The 23,839-nt window shown below is 45.1% G+C and overlaps 1 protein-coding gene across 2 annotated transcripts in view; it reads left to right on the top strand.

The window, feature by feature from the left end:
- The window catches only part of GALNT17 (polypeptide N-acetylgalactosaminyltransferase 17), a 435,103-nt gene that overhangs the window by 204,199 nt on the left and 207,065 nt on the right, over positions 1 to 23,839 (top strand). For both annotated transcript variants that reach the window (XM_037135575.2, XM_037135576.2), the window contains exon 3: positions 4,014 to 4,180. In XM_037135575.2, coding sequence (XP_036991470.1) covers positions 4,014 to 4,180 — 167 coding nt within the window. The remainder of the gene's footprint in view (positions 1 to 4,013; positions 4,181 to 23,839) is intronic.

Below are 23,839 nucleotides of genomic sequence, written 5' to 3'. Positions count from 1 at the left end.
TCATTATCTGTAACCCTGGACCACATTGCATCTCAACGCATTTTTACAACAATGGGGATGTTTGAGGTCATCTTTTTTTTCCAAGTTGGCAAACTGGGTCACAGTGTTTCCTGATACCTCTTATCTATACCACACTGGGTCTATAAGTTGTTTCCTTAAAAGGTGGTCATGGACAGGGATCCACTTATGAGAAGGCGTGGCCAACTCTTTGGGCTTTGATTTCTTCCCTGCTAGAGTCCTCGACCCTTGACCGTCCTTCACTTCAACTGTGATTCTCTCTGGTGGTTCCCAGTGATGGTCAGGTCTCTTGGCTTCCTCCTCTTCCTTACCATCAGTGAAGTAGAGTGTGAGCACTCGGGTACTAAGTAAAGTCAATGTCAAGGGCTTTGGGGTGATGGGGAATAAAAGAGGGGAAACCAGGGTCATCTGCAAGGAGTTGCTGAGTTCAGGGAATCATCTCAGGCATATGGACAGCTGGACAGACAGTCATATGGACAGATATAAGGTATCTAAGAGACCTCACTGGGTTGGTTGATTGCTTTCTTTTCTCTGTGAAAACAGCTTTGCAAGAATCTGTGCCCTGTGAGCCCCTTGAGGAGAGGAGCCTGCTCCTGAATTTCTTTGTGGCCCCTTCCTCCTGGAGCACCTACTGACATTGAGCCAGGCCATCTTTTTCAGATAGAGGATTGTTTAATGCCCACTGACTACTTGCTGAAAGAAATTTGTGGTTCCTGAGAGCCAGATCCGAGTCTGCTTTGCTAGAGGAAGTGCATACCACGTGCACACTTGTGTGCACATGCACACACACTGATATAGATTCTGAGGTATTTTGTCATTTCAGTAGTGTGCCATCCTCTCCTCGCTCCCTGCATGTCTCTTAGTCTGGGGTCTGTTCTTTTATCCTCACGCCCTCCCAGAGTACTCTTACTTACCTGGGTTTTGCAGTAGGAAACATGGCCAATTCTACATGTTGCATTACATAGAGACAGGGCTGAGAAGGCAAGCTGAGCTGAATTCTGCCTTACCCAGGCCTGCCTGCCTGGACTATTTGGCACTGGCCACCCCTGCGGCTACCCAGAGAGCACCATGTGCAGCCCTGGGGGCCTGGGCATTGAGCACCTTCTACCCCCTCAGCTCTGCAGGAACTTGGGAGTGAGGGGAGGGCCTTCTGGCATGTAAGCTCCGGTCTGCAGGATGTGGGGTACCCAGATATGTGTGTTTGCATATACTGTCCAGAGGTTCATCAGCCACAGCGACAGTTGTTTCAGCACCAACTCCTAGGTGCAGGAACCCTATCTATTTGTTCTCTTCCTCTGTGCAGTCCCTGGTATTTCTGTGTCTTGGGAGCCTCTCTCTCTCTTTGCAGCATCCACTCTTAAACTCCCTCCCTACACTCATCTGCTTCCCTTTTGGTCATTGGGCATTTGATTGGAAGTAACGTTGTACCTGTCGGTATCCAGTCCTTACAGAAGATGCTTAAAACTTTGGTTGTCTATCTCTCCAGTGTGTTTCATGCATCTTCTATGCACCAGGCAATAAGCCAGTCAAAGTTTGTTTTTTTAAGGCAGAGCTACCATCCTGGAGTTTAAGGACCAACAAAAGTAATGCTGGTTTTCACAATAATGACTATATTTGTATTTTTTGCCTATGGTGAGACCCTGAGGATGTCAGGCACAGAAGCCGTGAATCGTAAGCTGGCTGAGGATAGAGACCTGGGTGCTGTTGGGGAAGAGAGTCCTGGGAGGGTTCTGCAGGAAGGGCCTAGGTTGAGCGAAAACTCCGGAAGCCTGGCCAATGGTGTTGGAGAATATGCAAAAGGGAACAGAGGAGCTGGGACGGAGGGTGGAGGGGCCAACCAGGCAGATTGTTTTTCCATTAGTTGTGACGTAGCATTTTCACAGGGCTCTCAAAGTCCAGTCTCACTTGATCCTCACAAGAACCCTAGCTGGGCAACCAGAGCTATAGGTATGATGAGGGTTTTTTTGTGTGTGTTTTTTTTTATAGTGTTAGAGTGAAAAAACATGAGTGATATGCCCAAGGTAACATGTCCAATGGGTGGCAGAGCACTTTTTACTTCTGAAATTCCCCCACAATTTACTGATTGGCCACCTTGACTCTTGAAGAGGCCGAATCAGCCCCTCTGCCCCCTGTGTCCCGAGGCTCCCATGTGCCCATTTTGCCAGGGGGAACTGTTTGCTCTGACCAAGAGGCTTGACTCATGGACAGGCTCGATGGCGGCACCACCCCAATGCCCGTGGTTGGAGAAGTCGGTGCAGGTACAGTACAATCTGGCTGTTTGCTTCTTCACTTCATGGGCCAGAAACTGTTAACAAAGAACCAGAGAAACCAGCCCTGGGAGTGAATGCTCAGAGTAGGTGGATGTGGAAGGTGTGTGTGCTCACATGTATGGGCTGATGAGTAATGGGCTGAGAAGGAGCAGCTGCCAGCCTGCCAGGCTCCGGATGGCTGCCAGCGCCCGTTGAGGGGGCTCTGAGGGATCTTCCGGAGTGCCCTCTTCTCTCGGATCACCACGTAGTAAATGAGATCATTCCCGCTGACTGCCCAGGAGCCCGTCAATAACCATTCTAATCTCCCTGGTTGCCCCAGAAGTGAATTTACAGCGATGTGGTAAAAATGAGGCTGCATGATCAATGGATCCCTGGACGGTCTCTTCCTGGAGACACAAATGTATACTGTAACAAAACTTTATTTTCTTCAGAAAATTGCCTACATGATTAATATGGCCCGACACAGGCCAAGCTGTTAAGCATAAAACACAGCCGTATTTCTTGCTCCTTCTCCAGTGCTGCTTCGCTTACTCCGTTCCCTCCTCTCATTGCCTTTGTTTTGCTCTCTTGCACCTTGTGCTGTACATGGTGCAGAATCTTGCAAGGGAAGGGGGTGCAGGCAAACACACTGGCTCTGGGTTCCAGTCCACTTGGCTTCCACTTGGTATTCCCAGTGTGGCTCAGGCTAAGCATAAAGCCAAATGCCTGGTGTTCCCTGGACAGAGTGTGTGCTCCCGTGACTGAGCCTCACAGAGCACATTCTTTGGGTGTTCTACCATCTCTGATGTCACCAGCTCTCTGTCCCTCAGTCCAGCCTCGTGAAAAGGATTCTCTCCTTTCACCCTTGTGTTTGGGGATGGGGATGTTACTGGGTCTTACAAGGGAAGACCTCGTAGGCAGGTGGTGTCATCTCCTGCCCCCAGGGAGGTCCCAGGAACACTGGCAGCAAGAGTTGGGGTGTGTCAGACAGCACATTCCTGCACGGGCAGAGGACCCGCTGCCTTGATTGTGATTATTTGCATGTGTGGTGGATGTCTCCTAGAATGTAAGCTCCATGAGAGCAGGGGTCTCTGGTAGATGTCTTAGTATATGTTCTCCCTAAAAAAGACCCTGAGACAAAAATTTGAGCGCATTAGTTTATTTGGAAGGTAGAGAGGGGAGTGGGAAGGAGGACTGGGAAGGGAAAGCATCTCCTAAAGGTAATGTCATGCAGATTGTTACTGTGGGTGACAGGAGCTTTATCCCGGGGTGACCCTGGGAGCCTACCCCTCAGAGTCCACCTGCTCAAGGGCTGAGGGAGCCGGGGTGTTTATGCTTCAACTCCTAGCAGTCTCTGGATGAGAGCTGGTGAGGGAGCAGAACTACTTAGGTGGCATCAAAACAAGGGGGCTCCAGACAAAGAAACGCAGAGGTCTTGAGTGTACAGGTGGGCAGGTGGGCACTGACCAGTCCAGGGGGTACCTGTAGGCACGGCAGCCTGTGACACAGAAGGTGTGTGCCCAAGACTGATGCTTCCCATTTTGTATGGGTGGTAAATTTGGGAGAAGTGGAGCTGGATTGCTTAACACTCTCCTCTTCAGGTTTTATTCTCAGTCCTTAACCAAGAGAAGTTTACAGGGCACAATGATTCGAGCCTTGGGAGGGCATGTACGAGGATCGTCGGGCTGGGTCCAGCCAGTCCCGTGTCTTCCTTCTTCTGACCCTGTTCTCCCTCTCTCCTCCCAGGTGTAAGGAGCTGAAGTACTCCAAGGAGCTGCCCCAGATATCCATCATATTTATCTTTGTGAATGAGGCCCTGTCGGTGATCCTGCGGTCAGTCCACAGCGCTGTCAACCACACGCCGACACACCTGCTGAAGGAGATCATCCTGGTGGATGACAACAGTGATGAAGGTATGGGGGTGGCCGACCGGCACAGGCTTCTTGGAGAGGAAGATGCAGACTCACAGTATCAGGAGGGGGAGATGCCACTTCATTCATTCCAACGTGAGCCCAGGTGTCCTGGGCTCCTGTCCCTGGGAGATGTTTTAGAGGAAGAAGGCTAAGCAAACACTGGTCCATTGGTCCACGGGCTCTGAGGATAAATGGCTAGTTATGTGTCTAGAGTAATTTTCCCTCTTCCTGTTACTAAAGGAGATGACATCGAAAGGCTGAATTCACCCACACCTCCCATCTCCAACCCCATCCCTGTTGTCCTTTTCTGAGAGGCAAAAGAAAAAGTGAAATTCTGTCCTGTGGCAGGAACTTTGACTTACCACAGAATTCCCCTCTGGGCCACTCTGGGCCCTCTGAGCCCACAATGACTGCAGATGGAAACTGCACTGTTTGCAGGCCGCTTGGAATTTAGGTATGTTAGGAATAATGGCTCAATTAAAAAATATAAAGCAAGCGAATACTGGACGGCAGTAGAAAAAAATCCTTTGAGTTCCTTGGAGAGGAAGGCCCGTTGTCGAGGTGGGGATGGGGTCGGTTTGGCTAACCGTGTCTTTGTATGGACTCCTAGCCCACAGACTCCACTGTGCTCACAGCAGGGAGAAACCCCAGAAGCTGGGGACAGGAAAGCCAGCCAGCCAGTGGGCGTGCTTAAGGCCAAGGAGGCTTATCTCTGAGCAACCGCAGGGTTAAGGGGCAGGCTAACACCCTCGCTGTCAGCATGCCGAGTACAGAAGGATGGCCCTGTGCACACCTGGTCAGGAGAGGCCAGGAGGTGGTAGGATGAACCATAGGTTCTGTTTGAAGCCCGAAATCCTCAGGAGCTCCGGGATGCATTTATCACTTTTCAATGGCTCCAGAGCCCTGTTCCTTCTGAACCAGCATCACAGTTGCCAGTGAAAGGCCCGTGTGCTTGGACTCGGCATTGTGGTGCTCAGGGCACTGCCCCCTCCGGGCCTCCAGGCTAGGAGAACAGACGGGTCACTGGCTGAATTTTTCACATGTCTGTTTTTCTCCCTTGACCTCTGGCCGTTTAATTATCTATAGATTCTTCTAAAACCAACATCGAGAGTCTGGTGAGAAGGAGGTTTCTTCAGTTTCTAAGTCTCTGGCAAAGTCTCTGTCCCTGGCTGGCTCACAGCATCCCTCTCTGCAGCCCGTTGCAGACCTCTTGCTGCAGCAGCACTTTCGGACCCCTGCAGGGGGTCCCCGCTGCTACCCACCACCCCTCATTTGCTGGCTAAGTCCCACTCATTCCCCAGATATCCCATGCATGTTGCATCCTCGAAGCCTTTGCTGACACCCAGGCTCAGTGCTGTCTCAGCACCCTGTACCCCACTGAAGCACGTGGTACCCCCACAGCTTGCACATCCACACGCCAGGTTCTGGGCAGCGCTTTGCTCCATAGGGCCTGGCTGGTAGCTGACCCTTGAGCAAGGGGCTAGCAGCAGAGTGGCTGGAAGTGCCGCTCAGAAGAGCTGGCAGACCCAGAAAAGAGAGGGAACTGTGAACGCTGGACTGAACTGGTGTGGGGACTCGCTGCTGGTGGAGCTCCCTCTCCCAAGAAAATCTCTGCCGAGCCTGGCCAGAGAGGAAGGAATGGTCAGCCAAGCCAGCCTCAAGCAGAACACATACTTCTAAGAGCGGGGGTCTTAGCTTGGGTTCCCCCACAGACAGACCTTGAGACAGAGTTGAGTGCATTGGTTTATTTGGGAAGTGGAGAGGAGAGTGGGGACCTAGGACTGGGAAGGGAAGGCACCCATCAAAGGGGGTGTCTTAGGGATTGCTACTTTGGGTGACAGGAGCCTCATCCCAAGGGGACTCTGGGGACCAATGTAAAACCCACCCCTCAGAGTTGAGGGCTGAGGGCACCTGGGTGTTTGTACACCTTTAACATCAGATGCTTTCAGGGGAACATTCTGGAGCCCTGCCCTGGAGGACGTTCAGCTTCAGGAGGCCTGGGGGTGGGAGGGCAGAGGGATTTGCATTTATCACAAACTCCTGGGTGATTCTCCTGGAGGAGGGACCACACTTTGAGAACCACCGAGTTAAGTACCATTTCAGTGGTTCACCCTTCAGGTTTAATGAAGTATTGAGTGGGTGAGAAAAAGCTAGAAGAGGAATTCAGTCCATCTTGACCATAAAGTTGATTCCCATTCATCCTTTCCTGTCCCCCACAATTCTTAGGGACCAGGAGCAGGCTATATTAATGCTATTCCTGTCTTGTCTTTTTCCAACTCTAGCTTCTCTATTTTTTTCCAAGCCAGAAGTGCCTTCTCTTTAATGAGAAGATACATTTAACATTTTTTTCTTTATTGAGATTGTCCTTGTGATGAGTATTATTGAGTTTTGTAAATGTTCTGTATATACTTGAAAAGACCCTCACACGGTAATCATGGGAGTGGGTTCCTGCCAGACATCAATTATGTGTATTTAGATAGACTGAGTTTATCTTTGTAAGTCTTTGTGATAATGGCGTTTTAACATTACCTTGTACAATGACTGTTCCTCTCCATAATCCTAATAATGTTTGATTTATATAACTCTTCAGTTTCTTTGGCAACATAGATTTGTATCTCCAGGGCTTCATTAGTAGTAGTGGTTGTTCCCATTATGTAATGCTCCTTTTATCTTCAGAAAAATACCGCTTTTTCTTGCCTTGCATTTACTTGGTCTGGCATTAATATTTTTATCCTTGCTTACCTTCTGTTTTGAGTTGTTAAAACACTTTTTCCCCAGCCTTACCATTTTCCTAATCTTAAAAGTAATGCATGTTCTTTGTAGGAAAATTTAAATGTATCTAAAAGCACATATTGGAAAAAAATACTGTGAGACTAGCCAGAGGCAACTGCTCATTTGCCCATGTTCTCACCCTCTTTTAATGCACATTTTACCTGGTTACTATCCTATAGTGAAAGGAAGTTAATGTTCTCATGTTCCCCCTGAACTGTGAAGCATGACATTTCCCCTTGTATTAAAAAAGCTCCGGGAACTGTAGATTAATGAGGGTGCAGCAGTGTATTCTCGGGCTGGTCAAGACTGGCACAGGCGGAAATGATAGCCCCTCCCACTTCCATATGTTATCACATCCATTCGAGATAAAAGGCTTTTTCAGAAAAGAAGAAAAAGATTGCTTCAGGGAATGTGTGAGTGAAGCCAGGTGACTGGATCTGTGTGCACAGGCAAGTCAGATCTTTTTCCCTTATTGGTTTTTTTTTTAAAGTAATTTGTTTTATTAAACTTGAATATTGACATTGGCTGATGTTAAGCCCTAGTAAGGCATAATTCTTTGTACTCTTTTACGTTAAACTGAAATCACTCAGGCAAAACTTACAGTGATCACTGCCTACTGCATCCAGTGGGTACCTCCCTGCTCCAGTGTGGCCACGTCGTGTGTCATGGGCAGCTCCCTCCCTTGTATTCTTCTCTTCCTGGGGCCTTGCACTCCTCTGTTCTGATTCTCCTCTCTCCTCCCTCCTCCTTAGCTCCCTGCTTCCACTGGGATCTCAGCACCCATGGTCCTCACCGTGGGGACACTGGGTAGTCCCTCCACTGTGTACGTTCTGACGATCCTTCAGTCCCTCACTCCAGCCCAGAGCAACTCAGCCTCTCTGAGCTCCCTACACACGTCCTCCATCTGTGGCTGCTCTGGGCTCCTCTGAAACCACAAGCTCCACTGGCCCAGTGACTGACTTACCATTTTACTCTCAGTCTCAGAATACTCTTTCTCGCCATTCATTTCCTGTCTTAGTGAAGAGCTTCGCCTTCTCAGATATCTCATCATCAAAGACTGGAAGTCTTTTCATGCTCTTCCTCCTCCCTTTCCCAGCAGCATCTGGTTAGTTACTTTTTTTTTTTTTAGTCCGAGTTTACTAAAAAAGTTAATACACTTAATTTTTTCAGAGGAATTTTAGGTTCACGGCAAATGGTTGGTTACTCTTGAGTGTGGTCCTACTGGGCCATATCCCAGGCCACTGGTCTTTTTGTTCAGGCCCTCGGCATTTCTTGCCTTGAAATTTGTTTGAGGAGTTAAGAGTACACAGAATTATAGGGATCGGTATTCTTGAAACACTCATAGCGTTTGTTTATTTTCCATTATTTTAATTAAGATATAGTTCACATAACATAACATACACCATTTTAAAATGCACAGTTCAGTGGCTTTTGTATATTCAAAATGTTTTGTAACTATTACCACTATCTAATTCAAGAATATTTTCCCAAAAGAAACCCTGACTCTTCTAGCAGTCTCTCTCAGTTGCTAGAGCAACCATGAAAGTATTGTCTGTCTCTATGAATTTGCCTATTCTGGACCTTTGATATAAACGAAGTCCACAATACATGGCCTTCTGTGTATGGCTTCTTTCACTTAACAAAATGTTTTCTACGTTCATCCATGTCGTAGCGTATGTGAGTACTTCATTCTTTTTGTGGGTAAATCATATTTCGTTGTGTGGATATCACCCATTTATTCATTCAGCAGTTGATGGATATTTGGGTTGTTCCCAGTTTGGGGCTGTGAGGAGTAATACTGCTATGGACATTCATATATGTGTTTTTATGTGGACATAAGCATTTTCAGTTTTCTTAGATCTGTACCCAGGCATGAAATTGCTGGACTGTATGATAATTCTGTGGTTAATTTTTTGAATCCACAACCGACTGTTTTTTATAGCACCTGCATCATTTTACATTCCTACCAGTACGGTATGGAGGTTTCAATTTCTCTGCATTCTCACCAACATTTGTTTTCCTTCTTCTTTAAGTCATAGCCAGCCTAGTGGGTGGTATCTTGTGGATTTATTTGCCTTTCCCTAGCAGCTAATTATTTTAAGCATCTTTTTATGTGCTTATTTGCTATTAGTCTGTCTTATTTGGAGAAATGTCTTTTCAAATCTTTTGCCCATTTCAAAAATGGCCTATTTATTTTTTTATTTTTGAGTTGTAATTGTTTACATCTTCTGGATATGCACTTTTATTAAATATATTCTGTAAGTATTTTTTTGCAAGTGCATCTGTAAATATGTTCTTCCATTCTATGGGTTGTCTTTTCACTTCCTTGATAGTGTCCTTTAATGCAAAAAGTTTTTAATTTTGATCAAGTTCAGTTTGCTAATTTTTTCCTTTGGGTGCTTGAGCTAATGGTGTCATGTCTAAGAAATTGTTGCCTAATCTAAGATCACAAAGATTTATACCTATTTTTTCGAAGAATTATATTGTTTTAGTTCTTGCATGTAGGTCTTTATTGACTGTAAGTTAGTGTTTGTATGTAGTTTAAATTAGGGTCCAAATTCACATTTTTCCATGAGGATGTTCAGTTGTTTCAGTACCACTTGTTGAAAAGATTATTCTTTCCCCATTGAATGGTCATGGCACCATTGTCAAAAATCAACTGACTTGCCCTGGCTGGTGTGGCTCAGTGGATTGAGTGTGGGCCTGCGAACCAAACAACCACAGTTGGATTTCCAGTCAGTGCACATGCCTGGCTCACAGGCCAGTTCCCAGCAGGGGTTGCACGAGAGGCAACCATACATTGACATTTCTCTCCCTTTCTCCTTCCCTTCCCCTCTAAAGATAAATAAATAAATCTTAAAAAAAATCAACTGACTGCCAATGTGAGGAGGGTTTATTTCTGGACTGTAATTCCTGTTTCATTGATCTAGGTGCCTATCGTTTTGCCAGTACCGAACTGTCTTGGTAACTATTACTTTGTAGTAAGTTTTAAAATCAGGAAGTGTGAGTTTTCCAACCTTGCTCTTCTTTTTCAAGATTGTTTTGTCTATCTGGGTCCTGGGTACTGACATATGAAATTTAGGACCAGCTTGTTCATTTCTGCAAAAAAAAGGCAGTTGTAATTTGGTTAGGGGTTGCATCAAATATAAAGGTCAATTTGTGGAGTATTGTCAACAACAATATAAATGCTTCCAATCCATAAACATAGAGTGTCTTTCTGTTTACTTAGGCATGCCTTTATCTCTTTCAACAATGTTTTGTAGTTTTTGGGAGGGATTTCTTCGCTGTGTGTGTGTGCCGCTCTATACACCACCGCCTGTTTTGTAGTTTTTCATATACAAATCTTTCACTTCTTTGGTTAAATTTATTATTAAATATTTTATTATTGTTGATGCTATTTTAAGCAGATTATTTATTTTTGGACTGGTCATTGCTACTGTAGAGAAATATAGCTGATTTTTTGTGCATCGATCTTATATCCTTTTATTTTTCTAAACTTTTTTTTTGTTAGCTCTAATAGTTTTGTGTGTGTGCATGGATATTCTTTATAGCTTTCTATATATAATATCATCCCATCTTCAAATAGTGATAATCTTACTTTCCAATCTGGATGCCATTTATTTCTTCCTTTTTTCTTTTTGCTCAACTCTCCTGGCTCCTTTATTTTTTTAACTGTACTTATTAATAAATGCTTCTTAACCTATCAGGTCAAGAACATGAATGTTGATCTATGTGCTTTTTTAAGAGTTTACAAAAGCCTCTTCTGGGAAAGACAGCTAAGTCATGAGACAGCTCAGGGCTTATTCCAGTGGGGGTATCTGGCAGGGCTATTCTGTGAACCCATTAATTACTGGGTATAAGGCAAAAACCCAGGTAGGCGGAACAGCTGCTCTGTGATTTCTGCCTCTGACCTCCAGGAGGAGGTCAAAGTAGGTCATATTTAAGGGATGAAATGAATATCCTCAACTGATCCAGGCAGCAGGAGTGTAGAGAGAGCTCAAATTTAGCCTGTGTTCAGAACATCCAATTATAGAAGAGAATAGGGACAATCCATCCTCATTCAGACATCATTCTATTCATCAGGATAACAAAGATGACAAAGGTTCAGTGTCTGCAAAGATACAGAGAAAAAGACACTTTCATATAATTTTTATAGGTTAGTTGCACGCATGCGGAGAACAAATTATCAGTTCATGTTAGAAGTCCTTGTCTCATCCAGTCTATCCCTAGCCTAAAGCGTGGTGAGTTTGCAGGAGAGATCATAATTACAACTCTCAACGCATTCGCCTTAAGTCACACTGCTCTGCTGTGGACGTGTGGCCCTGGGGCCTGTGCATGCCTGTCACTGTGGATCTCCTGTCACCCTGCTCCCGGGCATCTCCTCTGCTCCCCTCCTGTGCTGAATTCCATGCGTTTCTTTTTCTTGGTTTACATTCTTATTTTGGTAAAACATACAATTAGAAGCTACTTAAGAAAGATTACAAGAAAGATCAACATTTTTTTAGATCATCTATGTCTGAAGAAAGCTCATCTTCTTTCAGAATTTTCATGTGGTTTTCCATTATCTTTTATCTTTTGATTTTTTAAAAAAAGAACCAATGACATCCAAATTCCTGATCCTTCACAATTTCTTTTTCCTTTCTTGAAGCCCACGGAATCTTCATTTTGTCCCCAGAGTTTTGGAATTCACAGTGATGAGCCCAGGGGGTGGGTCAATTATCATCCATTGGGCTGGGCATTTAGTGGCTTCATTCCGGAATCTAATGTCTATCAGTTTTGGAAAAATTTCTTAAAATATTGAATTGATAATTCCTCCCCATTTTTTATTCTCTCTTTCAACATCTCCCATATTCTAGTATTGAACCTCCTAGATTGAAACCCTAATTTTCTTATATCTTCTCTGCTGTTGTATCATTTACTCTGCTGGCTTTCTTCAATTTTATCTTTCTTCTATTCAGTGCTTTTTTATTTCTGCTATCATGATTTTACTTCCAAGCACTCTTTTTATTCTCTGAAAGTTCCTTTTTTATAGCATATTGCTCTTATTTAATGGAAACAATATATTTTTTATCCCTTGGAGGATATTAATAATGTCCTATTTTGTTTTTTAGCTTTTCTCCCTACATAGTCTGTTTTCACAAGTTGCTTTTTTCTTTGCGTCGTTTAGTTTCTATCTCCCACGTTGGATGCTTTCCTTGGATGTGCAGTGAACCAGTTGTCTGTTCATGATTACCTCTTTCTTAAAAGGTGTTTAGACAGCCCCAGGGGCAGACGAGGGGAAACGGAGAGTTATGGCTTAATGGGTGCAGTTCGGGAAGACAAAGAAGTCTTGCAGACGGGTGGTGGTGATGGTTGCACGACAGCGTGATTAGACTTCATGCCACCAAACGACACTTAAAATAATGGAATGGAAAATTGAACATTGTAGTTTTTATTTTCTCTCCCTCCCTCTCTGTCTCTCTGTCTGAGAGCTTGGGTTGGACGTCCTGGCTTTGACACACCTGTCTCTGTGGTTCCCCTGTGAACCTGCTTTCCGGTTTTCCCAGTGTTGTGGTTGGCAACTCTCATATTTTCCCTGGCCTGGAAGGTTATGGGTTCGTTGTTTTTTTTTTAAATCTCTTTACCATACTTTTCAGTGGCTTTTGCATAGGGGATAATATCTGATTCAAATTTCTTATCCTGAAAGTTCTGTATTCATTTTTAAGAACTTTTAATGTGAATTGATAAATTGTTCTCCAGATATGCGGCGCTGTTCCATGATGAGCATGTGGAAGTGTGGTCTCCGCCCCCTTGCCAGCACCAAACACTATGGATCTTTGCCATCTTTGCTGTTATGAGGACTGAACACTGGCACGCCATTTTTAAATCTGCATTTTTTGAGTATTAGTGATGATGAGTACTTTTTCATATGCTTAACTGTATTTCTGTTTTAGGGATTTGTCTATTGATAATTCCTTATTCCTTTTTCTTTTGAGGTATTTATCTTTATGTTATTGATTTTTAAAATGTTGTATGTGAAACTACTTTATATTAATTTTACAGGTATTTCTCTCAATCTGTGCTTTTTACTTTAATTTGTTTAAAGTATTTTCAACAAACATAAACTTTACATTATGTAGTCAGGTCAATCAATTTTCTTCTGATGATGATATCCTAAGAAAGTCATTCATTATCTGTAGATGGTACAAATATTCATGTGTGTCTTCTCGATGATAAAGATTTCTTTAAAAATAAATTCCAAGTTACTTAAGTATTTTTACATTAATGTATGAGAGTTTTAACTCAGAAATTCTTGTCTCAAAGTCTGGGTATCTCAACCTATTTAATAACCCACCCTTTAACCACTGACTTGGAATTTCCTGTTTTCCTGCACGACAGCACTTGAGATGCAGAACCTTTGAGGCTGAAGCACATGAGGGTTGCTTGGTTGTAAAGGGGGGTGAAGAGGAGGGAGGGGTCAAGGAGGACGCCCAGGGCCTTGGTTTGGGGGACAGCACAGGTTGTGATGCTCATCAGTAAAAGGAACGTGCTGGAAAGGTGGGTTTGGGAAAGAGATCAAGTTCACTTTCTTAGGCATGTTAAGTCCAAATTCCCGTGGGAGTTTAATGGCCTTCAAGCCTCCCGGGTAACTTTAGCCCATGAGTTCCCCTTAAAATAATAGTAGAAGCTTCTTCATTTCTACTATTATAATCTTTAATAAATCTTTAATAAGTCTTATCAGTAGTTTTTCACTATGTTTTTTTTTTAAAAAATCTTGTCTCATTATCTTCCTTGTGCTTCATCAATAGCATGTGGAGGAAAAAGCGGAATCAAATCCTGTGTGGTCTTGGCCAAGGTACTTTAAACTTTTCTGATCTTGAGTAAGTTGGGAATAATAGTGGATTTTCTGCAGGATTTAAACTGTGAGGTTTAGAGACAATACTTGCAAAAGCTCGTAGTTCAATCCCTGAAAGTATATTAAAGGGTGTGACTGTGGGATGTGCTTATGGCAATATTTGATTTGGTAGCTCCAGCTCTTTATTCAACATTTTACTTCGGTCTCACCCCCTCCAGGAAGTCTTCCCAATTTCCCAGCTGGGGCCACATTGGGGGCCCTTAGCCTCCACTCCAAGGGCCCCAGTGTGTAGTTTGGCACAACACTTAGAGCTCTGTATTGCATTTATGTACTTGCCCATCTCTAAACTGTAAGACCCCTGAGGACTAGAATTGTAGCTCTTTCTGTGCTGTGTCCCAGGGCCTGGCACAGGGCTAAGTTATGGCAATTGCTGAGTAGGTTAACATATACTGCACATGTGCAGGTTTCTTTTTTCCACTTTCTCTGACGTTGTCTTGGGAATTTTTGTCTTTGGCATTACTGTACATATTTTGGCTTCTACTCGATAGTTCCGTTTAGAACTCCCAAAACTGCCTATCTCCAGTAATTATCATTCAGCTCTCTTAGTGATCTGGGCAGGTGGACACCTTGTCATTGACACTTCCCTCTGGAGCAAGCACACCCAATCGAGCTCTTCTCTTGGCTGGTGGGCTCAAAGGTCAAAAGCAGGAAGGCTCCTGTTAGGAAACTTTTTAGAGAGAAAGGCTATACCCTCTGGACTTTCTGAAGGGATTTTGGAGAAGCATGCTGGCATTGTTTGCTTTTCTTCTTGGCTTATAATTGCAGAGATAGGAGGAGTCTTGTGTTTTGGGAAGATAACGTTTTTTCCTGTGTTGTTGAGGCTCCTAGTGAAGCAGCCGAGAGACACCTCATTATCACACATTTCCATGCCGGACCGGGCTTCCCTATGAGAACATCACCTGCCTTTGCCCCTGCCTGTAAAGAGCTTCTTAACAAGAAATAATACTTGTTTTTGTCCCCAACCAGATCACTGCAGTGTGACGGTGTTGGCTCTGTAGGCCTGTAATCACAAATGGGTTGTGCATTTACATTTCTTCTTGTGTGTTTTTAGGCCGTGTGGAGGATAGGATAAGGAGCGTGTGTTATCTTTACACAAGAGATAACACAAGGTCCCCAGCTAAGGCTTCATATGCTAACTGGCTTAAAAAAAGAACAATAACAACAACCACAAAAACATGTTATTTTACAATAATTATAAATTTGCAAGAAGTTGGACGAATGTACAAGAGGTGCTATGTATCTTTTTACTCAGTTTTCTTTAATAGTAACACCTTGTAGAACTCTAGGGCAGCATTAAAACCAGGAAGTTGACTTTGGACAATGAGAGCTTCCTCTGATCTCACCAGTTTAATGTATGTGTGTGTGTGTGTGTGTGTGTGTGTGTGTGTGTGTGGTGGGTAGTTCTATACAATTTTATCACACATGTAGATTCCTGTAACGACTACCATAATCAAGATGCAGAACAGAGCTCCCCCACGCTATTCCTTTATCACCACTCCCATCCCCCACCCCATCCCTGACCCATGGCAACCCTAATTTATTCCTCATCTCCATACTTTTGTGATTTCAAGAATGTCCTATAAATTGAACTGTATAGCACGTAGCCTTTGTGATTGGTGTCTTACACTCAGCATACGTTTCTTAAGGTCCGTGCAAGATGCTGTGAGCACCACGGGTTCTTTCCTCTTTACTGCTGCCTGGTGTCCCATGGTCTGAGTTTGCCACAGTTCGTCTAACCCTTTGCCTGTTGAGGGGCATTTGGGTTGTTTCAGTTTGGGCCGTTTACAGATAAAGTTGCTATGGACATTCCCATGCAGGTGTTTGTGTGAAAATACATTTTTATCTCTCTAAGGTAAGTACCCAAGAGTACAAATTGCTTTAATTATGGTAAATGCATGTTCAAGCAAGTTTTTTTATGGTCATTTATTCCCTTCATGTGACACCTCTCTAAAAATATCTGATGAATTTGTAATCTTCCAGCCTGTCCTCTGAGAGGAATGGGTTGCATTCCAGCAGCACCAGGAGTAATCCCAAAAGCTGATAGTTTTGTTCTGTAATTGGACTTGGGCACCCATTAGACTGGGACCCAACAGTAAAAGAATGATAGAGAGTCTGACACAACCAGAGACTGAGTGAGGCTGGGCCAGGGGGAATCAGGCCCAGGCACCGCAACACTGCCGGGTCCTCTGTTCTGGGGCTCTGCTGTCTCTGAGCCCTCCTTCCCTGTTACCCCCAGTTCTCCAGGCCATCTGGAGGGGAATAGGGCTGCAGAACAGCTCAAAACTGATATTGTAATGACAGCTCCAGGCACTGGCGAGGGACAGGAGTGTCTCTATAGGGGAGTCCGAGGGAGGGGAAATGGTTCTCTAGTCTGGATCAGATGCCCATCCTTGGATCTGTCAGCTTTGACCAAGAGGACAGAGTCCTACACAGAACCACCGCCCACTGGTAACTGTGGAGCAGAGCTCCTGAAAGGGAGGGGCTGAGTGGACAAAACATACCATGGACTCCTAATGGGACAACATCCGTGGATTTGCATGTGGCAATGCGGTATTTCCACAAGTTGGGGAAATAAATAAGGCCTTTGTGAGGGATGTGGCACTTGAGCTGGACTACGAGAGACAGAATTTAGACATGTGGAAGGACGAGGAAAAGGAAGTGGTGGGGGGTAGGGAGCCCAGGAATTGAGATCTAGGGGCGGAGAAGCTTGGAGCATATAGACTGAAGTGCACACATAGGATCAACTTGTAGGAATTGATGGGCAGATTAGAGGTTCAGAGAGAGTCCCATTCAGAGATGGAGGGCCTTGCTGGGCCACAGGATTGAGGAGGGAACTGGCAAGTCTTTGATGTCTTCTGACAGCCCTTAGAGCAGAAAGGATGCAGAGGCTCCTTGAACAGCCCTGCTGTTCAGGGATCAGTGAGGCTGACAGTGAGACAGAGGGAGAGGTGGGGCCAAGAAGCCCTGGACATGGCGGGAATAGTCGTCAGGAAGGCCAGGCGTGGTCATTCTCACCTTAGTTCTTGGAAGAGCAGCATCTGAGCTTTGTTCTTATTGTATTGGAAACATGAGGTGACATTTACATAAGTGTCTTCTTTTTAAAAAAGATTTTATTTATTTATTTTTAGAGAGGGGAAGGGAGGGAGAAAGAGAGGGAAAGAAACATCATGTGTGGCTGCCTCTCGTGTGCTCCATGTTGGGGACCTGGCCCACAACCCAGGCACATGCCCTGACTGGGAATCAAACTAGTGACCCTTTGGTTCACAGGCTGGCACTCAATCCACTGAGCTACACCAGCCAGGGCTGACGTGAATGTCTTTAGATCACTGTATGTGTGAGCTCTGGTCGGCTTGCTGGACAGAGGCTCTTTGGCTGCAGGCTGTGCTCTGAGGATCTGGGAGGGCCTGTGCGGGGAACCGGCACTCTGCCCGGAGCAAACCCTTTAGGGCGAGATGGCTGCCTTCAGAGTCCTGCCTGGCCCCTAATTCCCTCCTTCTCTGACACACACAGCATGATGACTGCAGGACAGTCAGCCACCCTGCCTCAGTGGGGCCTGCTAGTTAATTACCCCTGCAGGACATCCAGGAACACCTGAGGCTTTGGGGCAGATGAGAGCAGGCACGATGAACCGGCCCCTTGCCTGGGCTAACTGCACACATCTCTCCTTGGGTCTTGTCCACGCCCTCTGACACTGGGAGAGGGTCTCTGATACCAATTTTTTCAAAACAAGATGATGTTCAGAGAGGCAAGTGCCTTGCCTGTGGCAGCACAGGCAGTATTTACAGCAGCTGATGCCCCAGTTCAGCAGGCCCATTCCTGGAACCAGGCCTCCTCCCTGCACCCTGAAACCCCCTCCAGACCTTCCTCCTGTCTGTGCTTCCCCCTCCCAGTTTACCACGGAGTCCCTTTCTGCACCCCTCCTACACCCTTATGATTCATCTTTTTGCTTCCCAAGACATCTCTAGCCCCCCTTCACCTATATAAAAACTATATGCATACTAAAAATAAGAATTTTAAGCATTATTGAATGCTTGCTATGTGCCAAGCATTGAGCTAAGCACTTAGCATGTGGTATCTTATTTATGAAATACCCAAACTGCCTTATTGGATAGGGCCTATTAACTATTTCCCCTGATGCTGTGCAGCAGCTCAAGGTGAATGAATGCCTTGACCATGTATGTCCCTGCCTCCCCAGGTGACAGCAGGTGACCCCGACTCAGTGTAAAACCACATAATGCACCTGGCTCCGTGACACCCTTTTTCTTGAGACCTTCCCATTTTCATCTTTTTCTAGATCAAAACATTCCCGCCATGTGCACTCTCTGTGTGCACCTAAAATCAGTAGCACTTTTGTGCATCATTAGCTCAAATGAGTGAGAAGTATGGGAATGTCTGGTGTGATGGTGGGTTGGTATTAGCAGAGCTGCTACTCAGCCAGCATGTTCAGTTTGGTGGTCCAGGTGGCATCTGTTCTGACTGGTCAGTGACTGTCCTTCAGGATGATATGGTTTCCTGGGTTGGAAGAGACATATTAGGTTCTGCAGGCCTTTTGGACCCTAATAAGAAGCTGTTCTTTACAGAACACCTTTATGCTACACAGCACTTCAACATGCACTGATTTGTGTGAGCATGCATAAAATCCTTGTGCCTAGCGTTCACGCTGCCTTTGACCTTGGAAAATTCAGGGATCTGCGTACAGAAGTCCCCCAATGCTGGAGAAGGGTGGACTGACCAGATGCCTTGCCCCAGTTATTTCATTTCTGGCTGCCAACTGTGTTTAAAGAAAACTCAAGTGGCCAAGTGCCAAGACGTGACCCTGTTCTCTCCGGGACTTCACGTGTCTTATGTGAGGTTTTGCTGTCCCCCTTTGCTCCCCCCTTAATGACTAACTTTTGCTATTTCAAGCAAGAGGTTTGCTAGCTTCGGAGCATTCAGAATCAATATCGCAGTAAATAAGAAACATAATGAAAGAAAAACACACTGGAGCCTGTAGGGAAATTTTATCGCTTAAATTCACATGTTATTATTAGCATCAGCTGCAAACACCAGACTTTCAACTGCCTTTTGATGGGGCAAGATAAGAGAACACTCCTGTAATTTGGGGTAGCAACTTAGAGGAATCACCTATAGGCGCTGTGCTGTTTGTTTATCCATTGGTTTGGACTATTTGTACCTATTTTTTTTAAGGTGAAATTTAAATGGAGGAAGTGGTGGAGAGGAATTTCTTAACAAAGCAATTGAAGGCAGAGATGGCTTTCCTTTTCAAGCCGCCTCACATGAATGCACAACTCCCTGTGATATATTTAGTTTAACACTTTGGCGTTTGCACCTCACATCTCTTTCTCGCTTCTTTTCATCTTTTGCTTTCTTTCGTCCTTGCTTTGATCTCACTGTGGACTTGCCTTTAAAAATGCTTTCATACACAGCGAAAACATCCCCTTTTAATCTTTCCCATTCTTCCTGAAGTTTCTTGTTCTCACCTCTTTTTTTTGTTCCCATAGTCAGAGCATGCATTATCTAATCCACAAAGCTGAGAGATGCTCAGAGAATAAAACATTCACCAGAGCCGCCTTCCATGTTATTTCATCCTGCATTCTCACATGTGCCCTTCCTCTGCATCCGTGCCCTCAAAGGCCAGAATTTCAGAGCCAGATGGGCCCATGCAGGGGAGGTGGAACTATGGTTCTCTGTCCCTGCTGTCTCCCGCAGTTAGATGGGGCTGCCTGGAGGAGTTTGAAGTCCAGCAGGTTCTCCCCGATGCCCACCCCTTTTGGGCCCCTCCATCAGCCAGTGGGCTTCTTCTCTGGAGAGGGCTGACCACTGTCAGAGGACAGCGGCCTGGAAGGGCAGATGCATGGGCCAAGGCCAGAGCCACAGCCACAGCCACAGTGTGGGGGCCTGAGAGTCACAGAGATGGCCGGTTCCGGGAGAAGCCTAGGTCCGGCTTCTGACGTACAAGGCGCGATTCCATGCGAGCACCTGGATAGCTGCAGATTTCACAGCATCACATCCACGGGAATCAGAGGCAGAATGGCAGGTGGCGCAGGCATGTTACCGACAAGCTTTCCTCGAGGTCCTTATCTTCTCTGTGCCTCAGTTTCCTCACCCATAAAACAGGGCTAACACTACCCCTTACCTCACAGAGTTGTTGGCGATGGTAGAAAACATTGATATAGGTCAAGCAGTTATGACAGTAAGTCGCACTTAATTAGGACTCAGTGAATATTAAAATAAAAATTGTGGAATGCTATCAGTTTGCAAGATAGAGTATTCTCTGGTTACATATGAAAGGGGACTTAATCCGAAGAGTGTTTTGCAGCACTTCACAATTAGCTGACGTTTTGAGTTAGCCTGGTTAGCAGTTCGTGGATATAAATATTTCATTTTAGATACAGATGGGTACGGCATTTAAAGTGTTTGAAAAGTAGTTCATTGGCAGCAAAAAAGGAGCTTTGGGTCACAGAAGCCAGCCTCACCAGGGTGTAATGGACATGAGGCTTATGTGAGGGACCCTCCCTGGCAGCACCCCTTTGGGCCCTCGGGAGGGGAGAGGCCTAACAACATGGTCACGTGTGTGTTTGTTTTTGTGGAATTTACAGAAGAGAGACCTTTTCTTAAAGAAGCTCCTCCCAATTATATAAACTTCAGGTCCCACAAAGCCTGCATGGATTTCTGGGACTTTCTAGCTCCATTTGACAGGTGAGAAACCCAGATGCATCATGCCCAGTGTGTGCATCAGGTTTCTCCACCCTTCCTTTTTTAATTTTAAAACTTTTCTTAAGCAATAATTTCAATTGAAGAAACTTGATGTGTAACATTGTATACATTTAAGGTACGCAGTGTGTTACTTAGACACATTGCTATATGTAATATGATTGCTGTTATAGCAGTATTTCTCATATTACATAATTACAGATGTCCCTCCACTTCCAATGGAATGACATCCTGATAAATCCATTGTAAACTGAAAGTATCCTGAGTCAAACATGCATTTTATACACCCAACCTACCAGCCATCATAGCGTAGCCCAGCCTACCTTAAACATGCTCAGAGCACAATATCCAAGAAACGCTGACAGCACAACACACTGTAGAGTGTGGAGGGTTTGCCCTCCTGGTCCTGTTGCAGACGGGGGGGGGCTGTGGCTCACTGCCTCTGCCCAGCAGCAGGAGAGAGTATTGTACTGCGTAATATCACTAGCCTAGGAAAAGATCAAAATTCAAAATTCAACACTTTTGCACCACCACAAGTCAAAATCTTGTGAGTCGAGCCATCGTAAGTCAGGGACCATCTGTGTAGGGCAATATTATTGTCTGTGTTTACCATGCTGGGTATGAGAGGCCTGTGGCCTATTTACTACTTGTTTTAAATTTGTAGCCTTAAACACCATCAATCTTATTCTCTGCTCCACCTCACCACCTGGTAACCAACATTTTACTCTGTATTTTACAGGTTTAATTTTTTAGAGCACACATGGGCGATATCATACAATGTCTTTCTTTGTTTGAAAGACAATTTTAAAAAATTCATTATTGGCCTTTGTATGGCTACTTTTATGCATTTATTTTGCTGGTTATTACAAACATAATGATATTGCCAGGCATACCTGAAAATCCAGGTGTTTTGAGTCTATTTTTGTGTTCTTTCTATGGCATCATATTTACATGTATATAATATTGAGTATTTTATACATCTTGTTTAAAAGGCACAGCAGAACTGGACAGCATCACAACTAACGTCTGGGCTGGAACTCTGTGTCAAAGACCACGTTCCCCCTGAGCTCTGTGACGGTCCTCAAGCTGAAAGGTCCCATTAGGGAACCAGGAGGAGAGGGTGACCACAGATCCAAGGTCTGGGTCCTCCCCTCAGAGAGGTCAGAAACCCCTTCCCTGAGTCTGGGGGAGCTTTGGGCGTTCGTTTCTCTGATCCCTGGCTTGGTTATCTGGTTCCCGGAAGTCAGGGACCGACAAACAGAATGGAGATCAGAGAAGCCACCTGGCAACAGAACATGGAGTCAGATCTTCAGCAAGGCCTAGGGGTTTAAACTCACACCAAAAATTCCCTTTACCTCTTCTTCCCCACCTTCAAAACTGACTAGGGCTTACAAACATGAAAGCCACATATTGTATGTTTCCACTTTATGAAATATCCAGGAGAGGCAAATTCACAGAGACAGGAAGCAGAGTAGAGATCTCCAGGGGGTGAGGGAGGGTGGGCGGTGAAAAGGGACTGCCTTCTGGCTGCAGGATTTCCACTGGTGCCAATGACAAAGTTCAGGAACTGGACAGTGCTTGTGGCTGCACCACATGGTGAGTGTGCTGCGTGCCACTCAATCGCAGCCTTTGAAATGGTCAAAATGATAACTTTCGGGTTGAGTGTACTGACTGCAGTAAAAGCAATGAAAAACAACAAAACAAAACAGCCAGTGCTTTTGAGAAGATTGGAGATTGTGTCAGAATCGTCTGGATTGCTGGTCAACACCTCTAATGCCATTAAGTTAGAAACTCTTAAAGCAGGTCTGGGAACCTGCATTTTCGCAAGCTCCCAGCTGATTTCCGGGTAGGGTCTACACTCTGAGGAACACTGGCTTTGAGACAGCCGTCTTTTGTTCTTAATGAGAATGTGTTATGCATGCTCTGTTCTTGTCCTAGCTGTTACAACCTGCACATTCCATCTAGAGCGTGCCCAAAACTCAGCAACTGCTGGCAGGGAAAAGGGTTGGTAATACATGGCTGCGGTGGCGACATTGGTGTTGACTGTGGCAGAAGTAATCCTGGTAGAATTGTAGCACAAATAGTAGTAGTAAGAGGAATAGTGAGAGTGAGAACAGTGCCATGAACATATGGAATCCTTGTCAAGGGATTCACCTAAGTATAAGGGTTTTCATGCAGGGGTAGCCAGCAATTAGGATCCCGGTTTTGGAAATGAGAAGACAAATCCTCATTATGTAGACTGGGATCATCTCCAAGGGGCTCAGTCTTGCAGATGAGACAAGACAAAAAGGCCCAGGTCAGTGGGAAAAGCAGGGATGGGTAGTGGCCACGTTGGGATTCTGGAGCACCTGCTTGGTTAGGATGAGTCCTCTTCTACACACAGGGGCTGATTCATTGCAGATAGAACTGGGTAGGGGGCCAAATCTAAGCCAGACCTACCTGGAATGCGTTCACCAGAACAACAGCCCCTTGGAATTTATTGGAAATGCAAGGTCTTGGATCATGTCCCAGACTTGTTGGTAATCCTGGTGTAGGTTAAAGTTTGAGAAACACTCACCTAAGCTTAGACTGATTCTCCCAAGTTTCCATACCTTGAGGGAGCATTAGAACATTCAGTAAGTCTCATCAAGGCCTGATAACTGTGAAGGTTGAGAGATACAAATGTTGGTAGATTTAAATCAGGGTTGTCCATGGGATTGTGAGGTAAACATTTCAAGGACCCATGCACCGAGATTGTGGTGTTTGTCTAGAAATCTGCCCCTGCATTTCCAGTGCCCCATCTCCCTCTGTCCCATCATGGAAAAAGTCCAACCATGTCCTTAGCAAGGCCAAAACATAAGCCAGGGTCTGGAGTTCCTGCTTCATATTAAAGCTTAGTCCTTTGGAGCCCATGCAGTTGGCTGTGGGCCCTAGTAGCTGCTAGACCTACATGGTCACATGCTCCTGGGTGAGAGAGAACACACAGAGGCAGGGGATGAGTGCCTCACTGGGGAGGAGAGAGAGAAGGAGTGGGGGAGAGAGAGAGAACATTTCTTTGTTCCTCTGGGATTATATTAACTTGGGTTTGGCATGGACCTGGTGCTTGTTCAAAATACCCAATCAACTTCCCAAGCTTTTTCAGGCTTTTTGATAGATCTACCCCCCAGTTGGATTGACAGTCCTCCATGATCAAGCAACTTTCTCTGAGGGCCTCAACAATCTGGTATCAGAGTGTGGAAGGGAGGAGTATTAATCCCTCTCGAAAGAGCAATATTATGATCCACTGGGGTGTGAATCTG

This window comes from Artibeus jamaicensis, unplaced genomic scaffold, assembly GCF_021234435.1.
Source record: "Artibeus jamaicensis isolate MK-2021 breed Jamaican fruit bat unplaced genomic scaffold, CSHL_Jam_final contig_3182, whole genome shotgun sequence".
Lineage (NCBI taxonomy): Eukaryota > Metazoa > Chordata > Mammalia > Chiroptera > Phyllostomidae > Artibeus > Artibeus jamaicensis.
The sequence above is the reverse complement of the archived record's forward strand: the minus strand, read 5'-3'. Positions and strand labels throughout refer to the sequence as shown.